Below are 18,768 nucleotides of genomic sequence, written 5' to 3'. Positions count from 1 at the left end.
CAGTATGACATTAATATTTAATAATGCTTGTAAAAGTTCAGAAAGCCTCAATCAAATCCCATTTTCATTATTTCTTATGACCAGAAATTCCCTGTTTTAAGTGGATTCGCTAAAAGTGGCAGTTTTCCGGTCCTTAATAGCCTAGGATAACGAGGACTCCCGGTATACGATAAGTCTCCACTGAACGTTAATCCTTTAAACGAATCCTCACTATAATGAAAGCAAGTTTTATTACCCATTTGCCAATTAACGAAAGAATGTTCTCCTATTATGAATGTTAGTCACCTCCATCTTTCTGTTTTCTCACCACCAGCTACATGATCACCACCACTACCTCTATTATCACCACCTAAATCATAATTTCACCTTCCTCTCTCCCTCCCACCCACTGCTATCACCAAAACTGCCTCTCTCACTCATTCTCTGACTGTCAATCATTATAGTATATTGTACAATACTGTACATTGTTTATTTGTTATTCTCACTCCATAATTTAAAATTTATGTGACAATGTAGAAGGAATACAACTTTGTTCATTTATATTTACACTCAATTGTGTGGGTAAAAATCAGCTGTTAAATTGTCTGGCAGTCCTGCAACCAGTGTTACCAAACAAACCGACTGATGCATCATCTCCTCACCACTACCACTTACCACCTTCCTCCCTCCTTCCCACCCACTGCATCTCACTGACACTGTGCCCCTCTCTCATTCTACTATGACTGTCATTCCCACATTCCAATATTCCCACAAACAACAATTGACAACTTCGTTTATGTACCTTTATGTTGTACATGTTTTATTGTTTTTATCTTCAGTATTTTGATGTGTTGCAATTATTTTGTCACAGAGCTTAGTAATGTACAGTACATTAATCTTTAACACTAATTTATATGGGGAAAAATGGTTTCGATGAATGTAATCCACCGAACGAAAGCGTTTTAGTGGAACCTAACCCTTTCGTTCAATGGAGATATACTGTACTGAGTATAGAAAAATATGTGCCGAAAGTTGCCGGCTGGGAACGTATCTCCTGCTAATTACATTGTTTCTTATGGGGGAATTACCCTGATATTAGCAATGACTTTAGGAATGCATCCTTTGCAATGACTGGGGTATTCCACTATAGGATTCATACTAATACAACTATACAAGTACTTCAGTTTAGTGGGCTACTGGTGTCTGATAGAGCCAATATATCGAGTACTGTATCCAATATATATCTCAATCAGACAGTTCGACAAATGCCTTGAGTGTTCAGTGAAGTCAATCATTCTAATGTTACTATCATCAGCTTGTTTTTTATTATGGAAACAATTAATTAAAGAAACACTATTATATTCTAATAAACATGATTTCACTGATAAGAAATATAGTTAACATTCGTTTTTATGTCTCCGCCAGATTCTATAGAAAGAGTTAATATTTTGTTAGTTGGACTTTAGATATCGGTTACTTTACCTTGCAACATTCTTAGATAGCCATTATTTTGGAGGTATTGTGGAAAGTTGAATCATTTACCCTAAATATTCCTCCAAAAAACCTGCCAATTCGCAGCGTTTTGTCTACAAACGACCTGCTCAGTCTGAGCGTACTCTTACTTCCACTAAAAACATAAAACTACACCATACCACTTCAACAAAGTTGCATTCATTGGTACCAGATATCAAAATAAGTAATTTCTGTTTAATAAGGCTGGGGAGCCCCCTGGCTAGGAAGTCTGGGAAGGTTAGGTAGGTTTCTTTGGTTGGTTAGTTTTATATGTCTCTTTGTAATTTTCTCATAAATGCGGATTTTCCAAAGAAAATGAAGGTCTGACTTAAACAAAGCGCACCAAAATATACCAGAAAAATAAATAGTCCCTGTAAAATATGAAGGGGATGTTAAAACAAATCTTTACCAAAAATATAAACCTATTTACACTTCAAAGAATTTCAAAAGCAATATCAACTGTTAAATAATATCTCTATACAATACTCTCTAAACCTTTGCAATAAAAAATCAAGCAATGATCCCGGAAATCCCATTTCATAGTTTATCCCATCAACTCTACTGTTTATAATTCTGGCTGACCCTTCACACTGATGACTACCAACAATTAAACAATTAATAAATTCTCCCTTGCAGCCTTAGTCCTCAGGATGAGGTTTACCACTTCGAGATGAGAACAACATGACTCTTGTGCAGCAGTACCTTATACATAAGCAAATTTCCTTGTACTGTATATTGTTAGCCATCCTGGATTTTTGGTTTCAGGTCTCAATCCTAAAAAAGGGTGGCAAGAACTAAGTACAGTACAAGTACTGTAATATGACCTGGATGAGCACTCTTGACAAAGCATGATCCACTAGGCTGATAAAATCCCTGCATTCACAATACTCAACCTTGCGATAGAATACAGTAATTCCATCAGAAAACTTAAATTTCAAAAACAGAATCACACTGCAAAAGTAAGTCAATTACAGTAACAATCTCAAACTCAATAAATGCAGTGGACAGTGGTGAGATATTCCCTCCAAAGGGGATGTACAGTATTACTTGGGTTATGGGCACTGGAGCAAAACCTTCCTCAAAATGACTGAGTATTTGCAGGTGTCCTATGCTGCAATTTGTTTCCAGATTTCTAATGATCTGAGTTAAAGGAACACCTACAATATGTGAGGTTGATGCTTGAATCTTCAAGCCCCTTCTAATTAGCCAACCTTCCATCTTATCCAACAACAGCATTCTTATCTAAACAGCGACAGTAAAAATGGGCCACAGTAACTTGACAAATACACAGATTTTAGTAACTAACATAATACTGTAATAATAATAATATTGGTTGGCCCTCATGTTCGAGTATGGCTGGCCCTTGGGCCACTTAGGCATATGAGTTTGTTTAAGGTGTACAAGATGTTGCCAACACAACAACCACACCCTAAGTTAACGAATTGCATGACCCAACATCAAGGAACAATCTAAGAAGACTTGACAACTTGTCAACTACACTGGCTAACCATTACCCCGGAACACAATTCACAATTCAATTTACATCCATGTTCCCAATTACTATTGGTTAGATGGAGACAAATGGCATCAAAAAAACTTCCTGATAGTTACATCCTGATTGGGGATTGAACCCAAGACCACTCACTTGCAATGCAAACATGCTGACCATTTAACCACAGGTTGCCACAGTATTTAGTACAGTACACCAGGATAATTCAAGGATTTTTATTTCGTGGTCCTCTATTATTCGCAGATGACACCCTGGATGTACCCAAGAATGTCTGCGGGTAGTTTTAAAGTTGCTGGCATTTTCGTGGCCAGGACAGGGAGACAATCGTTCTAGAAACAGTAATTTTTTTTTACCTTTATTTTATATACTGTATGTGTGTGTGTGTTGACACACACACACACAAAACACATACAAATAAATAATAATGGGAAAATCCTCTCACAAATAATCAGAAACAAATGTAGTATTAAAAAGGTTGAGTCTACCCTCAAGTCTACTCCGACTGGACTCCAACATTTTTTATACACTTTGTTTCTCATTAATTACTTGTGAGAGTATTTTCCCATTATTATTTATTTGTATGTGTTTTGTGTGTGTGTGTGTGTGTGTGTGTGTGTGTGTGTGTGTGTGTGTGTACATATACAATACAGGTACAGTAAAAGAAATAACTGTCCTAAGGGCAAACACCTAAAGGAACCCCCCCCCCCGTCAACAAATGTTATTTGCGGATTCGGCAATTCGCGGTCATTTGGGGAACCTAACTCCCGCGAATTTGGAAGTCTTACTGGCCTACTGTACTCTACTACAGTACTTACTATCTGGTCTGGACTCGAGCAATACAAAATAAGTAAAACTGAAGAAATGGAATGGAATTTTTTTGTTAAATTATAATACGAGTACAGTATTCCTCGCTATACAAACGTTCCAGATAAAAAATTCCCTTTTACGAATTTCTTCAATTACCACCTCTTTTTGTGTTACGAAAGCTTTTCCAACTTCTACAAAATTAGGTCCATGCAAAAATTAAAATTGCACGCTCCTGGGAATCAGCTGGGGTGGCCACATCCCCCAAGTACTCTCCCTACCAGGCTGAGGTAGAAGTTATGTTACAGTTATTTTGCACATCATAATTTCAGGTAGATAATCATAACTTTCTTCTTTTTTTAATCAGATACATGTCAGGTTGGGTTGCTATGGAGATACTTGAGGGCGGCCACATGAGATGCAGCCAGATCTATGCAAATGACAGCTGTGTTAAACTTTTATTTAGGTTTTCCTAATGGTTTTAGCTGCATGTTTTCATCTAGATAGTATTTTATTAATGTTTTTTATGTGTTAGGTAGTAAATAACAGTAGTTGTGCACTATTAGTTAGGTAGATTTTGTTGTTGTTCGTGAACTGATTTCATGTTTTTGGGGCATGATACATTATTGGTGTTTTCTAGTCATTGGGAAATGAACACCCAATTTCACCTATATGATTTTTTATTTGCTATACTGCACAAAAATTCAGGAACTTAACCCATCCGTATAGCGAAGGACACCTGTACGTATTGCTAAATGAATCCACCACTAGCTTCATGAGTTCAGCCTTAGATAATGATTCACCCAGCAAAGGGTCCAACAAGTTAATTAGTTGAAGTAAAAACATTTACTGGGTACGAAGAAATAGTTAAGAGCAGAGCTTTACTCACTGAGAGCTCCAGAACAGAAAGTTGCTTAAACATGTAACTTGCTACCAGTCCAAAGACTGGAACTTTACCTGTAGAAGTTGGAGCCCTAAAACATTCCACTACCTCTGTGAAGGATCCTTGTAATAAAGGTGTGATGAGTGGTCTGCCTTTGTGGAAAAGGAAAGGAATTCAGGAAAGAGGGATTCATTGCAATCATGCTACACAAAAATAATAATTTTCAAACCTCCACTGGAAATAGTCGAAAAAGAGAGGACCACACATATTATGAGTCCCAACATTCAGTTCATCACCATTAATCTGTAGAATTGGCTGACCCTTAGCAAGGTCTGAGATCATTGTTCACAGCCCATGAAAGCTACATATCATAAGGAGTGGCCATGGTTTTCTGAAGTTATGTTACACTGCATACGAGTAACTTCCTCTGTAAAGTTTTCCCATACCCTAACTCCTTGGTCAAACCTTTCTATAATATTACCTGCAAGAAATAAAAGGTCAAAAGCCTGTCCTCCCCATACCCCTTCTATGTTATTTAAGTTAATGTCATTAATCCCTGACACTCATCTTTCACTTCAGACTGAAGTTGCCACAAAGTGAAAGTTCCCTCACTGACTGCACACACATTCCTTAGGTCAAAGGTGAGTCACTCTCTCAACAAGGCTCAAACACTTCAGAAGGAAAATTTAACCTTTTTATCTCCTGGTTTCCGAATGAATAACAAATATCTTATAGGTACCTAAAATCACTTGGGAAAAAAGCTGTTCTCTTAAAAAGTGAAGCATCAACTGAATCTGCTTGGTGTAGGAAAATCTTATCCAAAATCTATCACATTCTTAAGAATACTAAGGATCAAAGTAGTTCAATGCACATTTAATAAGAAGCACAGGACAACTACTATGAATGCCCTACATGAGGAACTATCACAATCTCATGCTAAACACATTGTTACTGCAGTTAAATTTATTAAAGTCACTTAAAAATCATCAACAGGATTTTTAATATATAATTTCAATATTCCCTCTCACAATGCAGGTTATATGGTTAGTCAAAAAAGAGAGGCACAAGCACACAGTCTGTAATGAATTAATGTGTAAAACTCTTTTAAAAATAGAAAAGGCTCAATCTTCAGGCTTAGGCAGACATAGATTACTTGGGTATCTCTGTAGCTTATTCAGCTACACCAAACCAGCTCTCAGCAAGTTAACTCAGCACACAATCCAACCTCTTCCAACATAACAATGAATCCCTGAGGGGGGTTACTCCACTAGGAATCACAAAAAACACAAAATAACCTCTGATTAGCAAATATAATTTGTATGCCTGATACTCCATAAGAATACCAGTTAGCCTCCATTTTTTTTAACAGGGCTTCCTATAACACTATGTTTAGCATAAAACTAGATATCCTCATCGAAAGGGCAAGATACTCACCTGAAAAAAAAATACTAAGATGAATTAATTACCCTTGGTCTTGAGTGTACAGGTGAGGTAAGCATCAGAAAGTCACCAGCTGAACAATGCAACTGGATTGTTACCACATTTGCAACAACAATTGCTAGAATTCACTTTACTACCTCTACAAATAATGCAAGTTATGTGGCACAGTTGTTTACTGGTACAACCTCCAGTTGTAAATATGGAGTGCAGTTGTATTGCATAACTAAATATATTCTTCACTGCAAAATAAAGTGGAAACATAACTTAAACTAACCAGAGAACAACCTGCTTCAAGTAGGGAGATGAGTGGACCAGAGCTTGGTACAGTACTGTAAATTTTCACAAAGCCAAACACAGCCACGAAAAGGCTTACATGTCCAGGCTCTTGTTGCACTAAAGTTCATTTAGCTCTCAACTTTAAATGGTAAATCTCCACATCCCAGACCCCTCACTCAGGGCTAGGGTTGGGATGGGAGAGTTGTACTAATTATGGGATTCATCAAAGACACCCACCAACCTGACAGGTAAAAAACACAAGTCTCCTTTGATTGATACTAGGTTATAATATTTAATTTCATTTGCTCCACTTCGTCTTGAACTTAATCAATATTGTATATTTTTCATGGGCACATACCCTGATTAATAAGGAATCTCATTCTGAAAGTTTTGAATCATGTCGTAGACCTTGGTCCGCACACTGAGACAGCTATTAAGGATGATGTTTAACATGTATTGTGCTGCTTCCTTCTCTGTAGCTTGTGGGGTGAATCGGGCACGTAGCAGCCTGATGGTTTGACCTCGGAAGCATGGGAGACCTGTGTCCAGCATCAGTGACACAAGTGACACAATTGCTTCACGATATGGTCTGAGGATGAGAGAGGGTCGCATCTTCAAATGAATATTACCGAGGTTTAGTTACCAATGGCTTTAGGCAACTCATGAAGTGCAGAATTTAGTAGAGTGGTTAAACTACTGTGACTAAATATGAAAACCTCAATGCATTTTCTTCTTCCATCCTGCTAACCAAATAAAATGAAGCAACTTAATGTGTGTTTAAATTCCTTAATCTTTTTCAAACAAATTCATCTTAACATATTTAAGAAATTAAAGTATTACCATAAAGCAGAAGCTCCTTTTGTCAGTGTGCATGAAGTACAATACCATGCTCGTGGTAACTGGTAGTTTATTGGGCATGCAGCCACAACCAGCAGTCATTTGTTTTCCCTATGGTTCATATTTCTGGGTGGTGAGCAAATAATGTACAGTACAAAGTTAAAATGTTTCCTGGCAACTTTATAAATATAAAAAACAGGTTTATACAACTTAATGGAAAAAAACCCACTACTGTACTGTACTCTCTTACCCTCAAAGTGTCTCCTCAATCGCCACACAAAAATGAACCAACATATTTTTTCCATATCTGGCAAAAATTTTGGGTCACAGTCTATTATATATGAAAATGAACTGAACATAAATTTCTTGACATATATAATGGTCCAATGATGTGCCAAACCTGTGCCACATATAAAAAAAATTGCAAATACTAACTAAGTTTGTGTTGAGTTTGTTTTGGGAGGACAATATGAATTAGTCACAAAAATAACAATGAAGAGATCACTCTGACAGCCTTCTTTAAGAACAGCAAAGAGACAACTGATCTGCTGGGTTTTACTGAAGCAAAGTTCTAAAACTTTTTCACTAGTTGAGAGAGAAATATCCATCAGGTATTTCTTTGTAGATTAATCTTATACAGAAAACCACATACCAAAGAATAAAACTTAAAAATAAAAAGTGAAGTGTGTTACCCTCCCCAGAGAGAGAACAGAGATCACATGCAGCTGGGAACATTGTGTGTCACATTGTGTATTGAATTATAACACAATTATCACTGCTGCCATGACACAACCACCACTATCACTGTAACACAACCTCCACTTCCACCATAATACAACCTCCACTCCCACCATAATGGTGGCCCCTCGTGTAACGAAGATGGCCACCTAGCATAAAGGCTTGAATCTTTTTAAGGAGTAGAAGCTGTCGCCAACACAACAACCACACCCTAAGTTAACGAGCTGCATAACCCAGTGTCAAGGAATAGTCCAAGAAGGCCAGAAAACTCACCAACTGCACTGGCTAACCATTACCCCTGAACATGATCCGCAAATTAATTAACATTCGGGTTCCCAAGTACTGCTGGGTATACAGAGGCAAATGACGTAAAGAAACTTGCCCATAGTTTCGCTCTGCCTGGGGATCGAACTCGAGTCCACTCACTTGTGAGGCGAGCATGCTGACCATTATACCACAAGTCGCCATGCTCCCATCATAATATAACAGCCACTACCACAACATATGTCATCACTGTGGGTGTTCACTTCTTCATCCTGCTCATTAATTAATCACCTTATACCTGTAACCACCTTGCTCTAGTAATCATCATATTTCAGTGACGACTTACCTTCAAATACGTCTATGCTCCAGTGACCATTTGTCTCCAGTAACCACCTACACCAACAACCATTTCACTTTAGTGATCAACTTGCTCAATGTTCATTTTATTTAAGCCATCACCTAGCTCCAATGACCACCTTACTTCAGGAAGAATGGAAGTATGTACTGTGTATTATGTTCCCCACTATTTTAGAAGCATTACTGTACACTAAAAAAAAAGAAAGAAAAAAAAAGAATATGGTACTTTTATGAAAACAAAGAATCTTTTACTGAAACTAAAACAACTTAAACAAAGCTGCTTTAGTATCAAACTCAAACAGAAAAATGATCCCAAACCCAGGTAAAATAATCACCATAATCCCATTAAACAATACTTGCAACACCAGACTTCCCTAGTGTGAACCAATATAAAATCACATAACAGTCTATGATTCATTCATCATTGCACAGAAGATTTTTTTTTTTATTAATTTCACTATACTGTAATTATTTTGCCTTTTACAAATCCTAGTAGGGCTCTATCAAGAACCTGTTAATCCTCAAATGCCAGGTAAAATCATATGATCGTCCTAATACAACTGCCAGGCATAATCATATGACTACAAGGCATTTTTCAAATATCATGGGTAAAATTTTTCACACTTAGGCCGTCAGGCATCTTCATAGCAACCTCTCGAGCCGACTAGTCAAGCCAATCACTGTACAGTATGTCTCATGCAACCTCAGTCCAATACAAACAGTCATGGAGGAAAGAGTTATGACTGCTGCTCCTGCTTCTCCCCTTGTAGGAGCTAGTGGGGAATGTAGCAGAGCTAGTGAAGCAGTGTTGCAAACATTGGCAGATCCCAGGCCATCACGGAAAAGAAGATACAGAAGAAAGAAAAGCTTTCTAATGAAGGAATTGATGACGAGTTGGGTGGGATTGAAGATGTAAGTGGTAACATTGAGTGGGAACCAAAGGATGAAGATGTAGGTAATTCCTCAGAGGAGGAGGAATATTGGCAGCGTTGCTCTACACCAGATGATGCACCAAAACAAACAATGGCTGCTCCTAGTATCCAAGAAAGTGACTCTGAGAGTACTCAAGTAAGTGACCCTAATCCACCACCAGCTACTACTATACACCAAGACAGTACAAAGTGTGCTTTTGTTTGGAGTGAAGGGAGAGATTTTGTGCCAAACATTCTCAACTTTGATCCATCGATACCAGGCTTGTGTCAGAATTATCGGCTTCCAGAAGACAGTGAATGTCAATTATATTTTACAGTTCATGGCCACATATAAGGTGAATACGACTGTAAATGAAACAATCTATTTTTGTGTGAGGTATAACAGCATACATGGTGTCACTGTGAGTCCACATGCACATAAGTGGTATGACACGAGAGCTCAGAATTTATGTCTGGTTAGCATTAGTTTTACTAATGCCACATAAAAAGAAACATGATATTAGAGAATACTGGAAACTTGATACATTAATAGGTACACCAGCCTTTGGTATCTACATGGCACATGACAGGTTTTTACACTTCGCAATCAACCAACTTCCTCAGACAAATGATCACTTATATAAATTATGTGTAATTTTTTATATATTCAAAGTCAGATTTCCAGAGGTTTTGAACTCATTTCAAATTCTTGTTATTGCTGAAAGCTTGGTTTTGTTTCATGGCAGATTGATTTTCCACCAATAAATACCATTAAAATGCCACAGATTCAGAAACAAACTTTTTATTCTCTGTGATTGTAAAACTGGAATTATTTTAGATACAATTTGTTATACAGCAAGTGATGTGGACACACCAGCTAAAGATCCTCATAGCTTAAATGATGCAGTGGTACAAAATCTCATAGAAAAGTACATTGGAAAAGGAAAGATTCTGTACATGGAGTCACTACACAAGCCCCCTTCTGTGAAAATATCTGCTTGAAAATGTCACAGGTACAGTTGGTACAGTGAGAGCGAACAGGAAAAATATGCCAAAGTTCACAGGGAAAATGGTGAGTGAGGTTCAGTTGCGAAAGTCGAAGAAGATTTTGGCCGTGAAATGCACTCACAGAATGTCCCGTTTAAAAAAAAATTCTTTTGTAAGAGGCAAAACTTTTATGCAGCTATAAAGATGAACTCTGAATACAAGGGAAAGGAACAAATTAGAAGTTTCAAGAAAAAATTTATGCTTGAAAGTAATATGATCAGCATATAAGATGTGACAATGAAAGAAGCACTGGACAAAGAATGAATCAGGGTCTGCTCTGGTTGTATGAATATACTGTACTGAAAAAATAAGAGGAAATTATGGGTAAAACGAGTACAGAATTCAAAGGTGGATGATAAGAAAGACAGAGAAACCATGAAGGAGGTAGAAGGGAGTGGTGAAGGATGCACCAGAAGAGAGGGGAATGGACACCCAGGAGGCAGCAGTATGTGGATGAGTAGAGGGGATAGTATCAAGAGATTTTTGGGGAATGACATGCAGCTCATGAGTGATGCAATAAAGGTGAACCAGAGGGAGATAAACCTATGGAACAGTTTACCAGTATAAGCCATGAAAGTAAGACAATAACTGGGCTTCAAAACAGCCTTGGACAAAACCATCAAGAACAACATAGAAATCCTACAGACAACCAGAACCTTCCCCTGATGAGGCCATCACTTGTTATAGAAGACATTTCATAAGCAAAGTAGGTTTTTTTATTATTATTATTATTATTATTATTATTATTATTATTATTATTATTATTATTATTATTATTATTATTATTATTATTATATATATATATATATATATATATATATATATATATATATATATATATATATATATATATATATATATATATATATGCATATATATATATACTGTATATATATGTATATATATAGCATAACCAATTTAACATTTCTTATATCATCTGATCAAACCTTTGATACAGTTCTGAGTGCACTAAGCACTGCTGTTCAGAGCTCTCACACCTTAAGTGTAGAGATAGAAGTCTTATGACTCATTCAAACCCATTGTCTACTACTTTATTACCTTTGGATGCATCAATGAAACTTAAAATATAACACACAACCATAAATACTGTATGAAAAACATGCAAAATATATCATAAAGTTCATTCACAATGCACATCATTAAGGGCACCTATGTACAGGCAAAATAATATAAGTTCTCAGTAATAAAATCATGTGTAATCCTTAAAACAATCCAGAATTTTTATTTTCAGAAGACAAGAATAATCAAATTCATATTACTGGAAAAAAATAATTACAAGATGTCAGTGTTACTGTTTTATGTAAAAATTTAAATTATTAAAGCACAGGCTTGGTAAAAAAAAGATCTTAAGAATTCAAATTGCTTCTTGTGGCTTACAGTTGCAATGGAATATTTCACTTACACATTGGTCTACGTTCATTAAAAACTTACAGAAATAAACAATACCAGATCTCTCTCAGATACCCTTTGTTTAAGTGCCAGAGACAATGTATACACTGTTTTAAATTAGTTTTTATTACTGTGCTCTTATGCTCTTTTGTTAAGTATTCTATTAGTACTATGTAATAACATGCAAATTCACCCTTACAATCCATTCTGTGTATAAGTAAATAAAAGAATTATAGTTCTTCAACTTCATAAGCTACCATGCACTTCATGCACTGAACCTTTAATACTGAAATATAATGATATTCTACACATGCTGAATTATACCATAATAAGAGAGATATATAATAAGTTGAACTATGTTGCTGAGATCTTAAAGTAGTTAACATGAGATTTATATGACAAACATCATGTAAGCAAATACTGTATATAATGGAATCCTTAACCTAGTAAATAATAAGAACACTTAAAACATTATTAATTTCTATTAAAATCCCTTCTTTTATGTAACAAGAACCCTACATTGCCATTTCTACACACCACATTCTTGGTATATTCCTAAAACATAAAAATATAAGCTGTCATGTCTCGCCTAATTCTTTCTCTACAACAACTTCCATTCATCTTATTCAGGTACACTGACCTGTCACTACCCCACACTCATTCTCCATCCACGTCTATAACTCCTCTGTACTTCACCTTTTAATTAGTGATAAAATATTCCATCAATACCATTTATCCCTTAAATTTAATAATGCCTTAGTCTATCTAATTTTATTACCATACCACCTACTCAAAAATTGATGCTGTACTTGCCATCCTACTCATACATATGTCCTTTGCTGATGTAATGACAGGAGGGTAGAATCAATCACAACTTTAACTCTCCCTCAATCACTGACTGTCATTTGTTCTTTCTAAGTACCTCACTAGATGTGTTTTGTTACTGTGTTTTCCTTCGACAAAAAAGTCCCCAAATATCCAAGTGGTTTATCCATAACATACCATATATCACCACAGTGACACCCACCGGGCTTCTTTACTACTATAATACAGTAATGTGCTTTGTACTATTCCACAAAAACATGCCCTTTTAAACTCTCTCTCTCTCTTATACCTTGGCTTCCATTCTGTCAAGCATACTGAAGTAACAGAGAAGTACTGTAGTCACACTCATAACTTCACCTCACCTTCTTTAGTTCAATCATATTTTTCCCCATTTTTCTTTTCTTCAGTATAGTAGTTACCTTTTATTAAAAATTCTAATTTTCCACATCAAAGTTAAATTACTAATTTTTAATGTGTTACACATAATGTAATTGTCATACACTAATGAAAATTACTTGAATCAAAAGTGTAAATACAAATTTAAATTACACAAATAACAATAACTAAACAGAAAATAAGAAAGCAGCAATATAACGTACCTGACAGCCAGATATCCCTTAATGCAGAGCTCAACAAACCACTGGAAGGGAGCTGCTTCAACCTTTCCTCCCATTACCATCACCATTTCTTCTGTCAGTTTAATATCTGGCTCAAACCCTAAGTTACCACCAGGAGAACTCTCAAACATAAATCCAAAATCTGCAATTAGAGGAAAAACTTTTACAAACTTAAGAAGGTGTATAGGTCATGGCACATGAAAAAGCTTGTCTAGAACTATTAAAAATGTCAGTCATTTATTTACTATGACTTTCCCATTATGCAATATCCTTCCTTTAAATCATCTTTCCATTTGTATTTTTGCAAATCTCATTCGGATTTCTTCCTCCCTCCATATTGTAAGTACAGGCATGTTAATGATGAAGTTAAGTTTCTATAATATATGCATAAAAATATCTACCATACAGTATAGTATGCTCTAAATTATTCTCCATTAACTGGCCATGTATCTTACTGAATGCTCCACTGTTGTCCTTGTTAATATAATGAATTTTACATTAAAATGTATTAAAACACAAGAAGATATACCGGTAGTCATCTGTTATCTTCACTGCAAAGACAATACTGTATTAAAATTTTAAAGACAATTCCCCACCAAAAGGCATCTCTGTATGAATAGTTGAATCTACATACAGTATATGATTTTTAAGTTATGGTCAGAAATAGGTGCAGACAACTTATTTCTATTCCTTTAACTTTAGTGATCAGAGTGAAACTTACCAATGTGAATGATGTGGCCATCAGTGTCTAGCATGATGTTTCCGTTGTGTCTGTCCTTAATTTGTAGCAGAAATCCTACCAGTGAATATGCTGCCATTGACTTGACAAAATTTGTACGCGCTTGTTGAAACTTGTGGGAGTTTTCATCTCCATAGAGATCCAGGAAGTACTGGTACATACCAGTGTCAGTACTACGTCCAAGTTGGTCCCGAGACTTGGCATTGGGTACACACTCAATCACACCACACTAGAGATAAGAAAGTCAAACTAATGTAGTATTCATGCTGATATAAAAATACATGTACTAATCACTAACATCAGTCAACACTCTAAATATAAAAAAAGGTTGCAGATCTATAAGTTCTACTAAATTCATGATCATTTACAATTTTATTTACAAATAATATGCATTACTTGTGAATCAAAGCTGAACGTCGAACTTAACATAACGTTCATTTATCCAAAAGTATGCAAATGACCAAAATTATATGGAGAAAAAGAGATATTATTTGATGATCACACTCATAAAGCCTAACAATTATACCACCTGCATTACTTACAACTTTAAGGGTCATTTCAGGGGTTATTGGTGGTACAGTATATTGCTGGAGCGTCTCAGTAGACAATAATAACAATATTGACATGGCTGAGCCAATTGAGAGCCTGAGCCCATTAGTGGCACCTGATATATACTGTACATTTATATATCTTGTATAACACAGTGGTAACGTAAAAGGAAGAATGAACATGACTGGTGTGAGAAGTGTGATGTATGGCAGTGAAACATGGGCAGTTAAAGAGGATGACATAAATAGACTAGAGTGAGCTGAAATGAGAATGGTGAGACGGTATAAAGGCAGGTTGAGATGGTTTGAGCATGTCGAGACAATGGGTGAGAACAAATGGATCATGAGGTGCATGAACCTAAATGTGGAAGGGAGGCAAGCCAGAGGTAGGCCAAGAATGACATGGGGAGAGGTTGTAAGAAATGACATTTAAGAGTTGCGAACCTGACAAGAGAGACAGCAAGAAACAAAGCAGTATAGAGAACGGCCATCAGATAATTGCGGGCAACACTTGCAAGCATGGAAATTGGCCGCAAACGATGATGATGATGATGATGATAATGATGATGAAGATAGGCTCCTAATGAAAATTTGATCTATGTATTCCATACTTAACCTATGAATAATTGCTCAACAAAATTACATGAATCATTATGAATTTAGTTATGAAAATATGTGATCATGGACTCACCCCAGGTGAGGTAGCAACAACACAGTATGGGAAGAGGAACAAGTCAAGTCCAACAGTTTGGAATATATTCTTGAAGATGGAGATGACTTGGAGAGCAAGCATGTCCTGCCGCACATCATCACCAACCTGTAGATATAATGTTGTAATTCACAAGTGCATAAACACTGAAAAATGCTGAAGTTGCATGTAACCAAAAGTTAACCATATGAGAACTAAAACCTGGAAACAAAACTGTAGTAAAAAACGAGAAAATGATTAAAGACAAGGAAATTATTTTTGTGTAAAATAAGGAGAATCTGGAGAGTAAATCAATAAAGTGAGGAGAGGAAATGATTCACTGTACAGGATATTTGGAAGAAAACTGTAAACTGAGATTGGTAAAGCCTTTTCACAACATGGTGGAATAAGCAGAAAATGAACTAAATATTTTCAAAATACACATCAAAAGTGTGAGACATGGGTGAAGGAACAAAGGTGAAAACAAATTGTCAGAAGCTGCACTTGTGACATACAGGAGGTCCCCGACTACGAACGCCTGCTGATACAAACGGGTTTATACTGTAATTAAAATTTTCACAATTTTATTTACCTGATGATTTATATTTTACTTTCATTTACTTTTTTTGTCATTCCATTTCTTCTTTTATCTTAAATTAAGTGATTTTAGATGTACTGTATATAAGGATTTAGGCTATGATATAGTGGAATTTTAAACTTTGTTTTGGAAGTACGGTTTGCCCATGGCAAGTGTTCCGACTTATGTACAAATCCGACTTAAAAGAACGTCCCCAGGAACGGAGCCCATTCGGAATCCGGAGACCCCCTGTACTGAATAGGGTCCTTCATGAAGAACAAAACTTGTAGTGTGAATGGAAAAAAATGACACCCTAAAAGGTGTTCAACTAACTGGGAGAACACACACACACACACACACACATACAAATATATAATAATTGGAAAATCATCTCACAAATAATCAGAAACAAATTTATTAAAAATGTGAGTCTACCCTCATGTCCGTGCTTTATTACTTTATTAATAAAGCATGGACTTGAGGGTAGACTGTCACATGTTTAATAAATTTGTTTCTGATTATTTGTGAGATGATTTTCCAATTATTATTTATTTGTATGTGTTTTGTTTTTGTGTGTGCGTGTCTACACACACACACACACACATATACAGTACTGTATACAATACAGGTAAAAGAAATAATTGTCCAAAGGGCAAACACATAAAGGGAATATACATTTCTTTGTACACAATTATATATGTAACCCCCCCACCCCCCTCGTCAGCAAATGTTATTCGCGGATTTGGCGATTCACGGCCATTTTGAGAACCTAACCCCCACAAATTTGGGGGCCCCCCTGTATATATGAAACAAATGACATATAATGAAAATTTCTTCCTATACAGTAGTACCCCGCTTAACGCAGTCAATTGAACCCACAGGGTACCGCGTTAAGTGAAAACCGCGTTAAGTGAACAACAGAACATATGGGATTAATTCCAATAGAGACTGGCCCGACCCCCTAACTCCACTTTTTGACGACACACAACTATGTTGTAGTAAAAATATTATCTTAACTTTATGATGGTATGCACACACAATTAATAATTAAGAGAAATATCAATAATATTAGGTTTTTTAACACTTACATTAGTAGAAAAGATGGCTGGGCACACGGGGATGGGGGGTTGGTTCCGAGGCAGAGGGCAGATTATTGGCCCTCACCTGTATCACTTGTATCAATTGTATCACTATCCACCACAGAGGCTTGCAGGGCCTCTTTGTCAAACCCCTCAAAGTCCATATAAGTCCATATCCTCACTATAATTATCATTATCACTGACTTGGGCCGGCTGTGGTGGGTGGTGGGTGAAGAACTCGGTAATGTTTTGATGACTGGGCGAACTTGTGCGCATCGTGCCCGCGCCGCTTCCCGCGTATATGAGTAGATGAACCGCGTTAAGTGAAAGTTCGGTTCTGGCGAGGCACCGCGTATATGAGAAATCGCGTTAAGTGAAACCGCGTAAAGCGGGGTACAACTGTACTTGTTAGTGACATACAGTACATGTGAAATGATGTACTGTATATCGGTACAATAAATAACAAGGACCCCTCATACAGGTATCCGGCTCAGAGTTGACAGTTTCAACCGGTACCTTAAGAAAATTGCTGTGCAAATATTGCTGTCACTAAATACAATATATGAATCTGAGTACTGAGGTAGTGAAAACAACAACTTATAAAAACGGTTTGTTTATAAGTAAGTAAGAACTGAGGAGAGATGGACCAAAGATAAGGCAGAGGGGGAGTGAAGATTGTGCTTATTAGGAAAAACATTAATGACATAATGTTTGGAACAATGCAATGACTGAGGTGTGAGGTATTTGTTTTATGTGCATAAGTCAGACATCTTGAGGGAAAATTATCTACAGCGATCAATTGAATAAGAAAATAAATAAATAAATGAATTAATAAAATAGTCTTTACAATATATGAAAGAAAAAAGAAAAAGAGAGATTTACCTTGAAAATGGCTGCTTGCCACACTACAGGGCCAATGCTGGTGCTGACTTCCTGGCCTGAACTGACTGCCATTCCCTGCTTCTCCAGTTCACTTATTCCACATTTACACACTTGGAATCGTGCAAGGTATGGAGCTTTAGCAGCACTATGGATGATAAAGAAAATATATAAAAATTTTCTGGTACTTCTATACAACAATTTATTTGCCTAGTTAACCTGGACTGTGGACTTATTATTCACTATAGGAGTATTGTCCATTTGCCTGTCTGTCCAGGAATTGTGAACATGATGAATTGAACATACTGTATAGTAATGGATTTAACTCAAACTGGTAAAGCAGATTACAGTATTTTAATTTTGACAACTGACACTTTTCAAAATGGAATACTGTAGTATTTCAGAGCAACTTCCCTTATGAACTGAACAACTTTAAGTTTACAAACAATTTCAATCCAATTAAATACATACTGGTAGTGAAATAGTATATAAGAAACATTTTTTTTTCATAATTTTGATGTGAATTATGGATAAGAGTACATATAAAACATCCATTTTATAATTACTCTATCTCATTTCTAATTCCTTTATGGTCAAAAAAATCCAAAAATGTATTTTCATTGATGTCACTTAAATGTGAAAATTACAAGATTGTGATGGATCTTTTACAGAATATAGTATACATGAAAACAAGTTTTGTCAAAGAATAATTATAAATATCTAATATCATCTGATACACTATATACAACTATAATAAAATTTTATTTAAAATTCCTCAAACAAGATATAATGATTGGTGATTGGGTTGTAGTGTGGAGGCCACACTTACTCTATCTAGTGTCAAGCAT

General features: G+C 36.1%; 1 protein-coding gene across 4 annotated transcripts in view; it reads right to left on the bottom strand.

Annotated features, from left to right (window-relative positions):
• Window positions 1-18,768, bottom strand: part of LOC121873824 (phosphatidylinositol 4-kinase alpha-like) — a 133,083-nt gene that overhangs the window by 25,059 nt on the left and 89,256 nt on the right. For 3 of the 4 annotated variants that reach the window (XM_042377565.1, XM_042377563.1, XM_042377564.1), the window contains exons 33-36: window positions 17,924-18,068; window positions 15,389-15,514; window positions 14,132-14,378; window positions 13,393-13,552 (exon numbers count right to left, since the gene is read on the bottom strand). In XM_042377565.1, coding sequence (XP_042233499.1) covers window positions 13,393-13,552; window positions 14,132-14,378; window positions 15,389-15,514; window positions 17,924-18,068 — 678 coding nt within the window. Of the gene's footprint in view, window positions 1-6,762; window positions 6,994-13,392; window positions 13,553-14,131; window positions 14,379-15,388; window positions 15,515-17,923; window positions 18,069-18,768 lie in introns of all 4 variants that reach the window. The other variant, XM_042377562.1, reaches the window with a different exon arrangement.

This window comes from Homarus americanus, unplaced genomic scaffold (genome assembly GCF_018991925.1).
Source record: "Homarus americanus isolate GMGI-L3 unplaced genomic scaffold, GMGI_Hamer_2.0 scaffold25827, whole genome shotgun sequence".
NCBI lineage: Eukaryota > Metazoa > Arthropoda > Malacostraca > Decapoda > Nephropidae > Homarus > Homarus americanus.
Note: the sequence above shows the minus strand (reverse complement) of the source record. Positions and strands in the feature narration are given on the sequence as shown.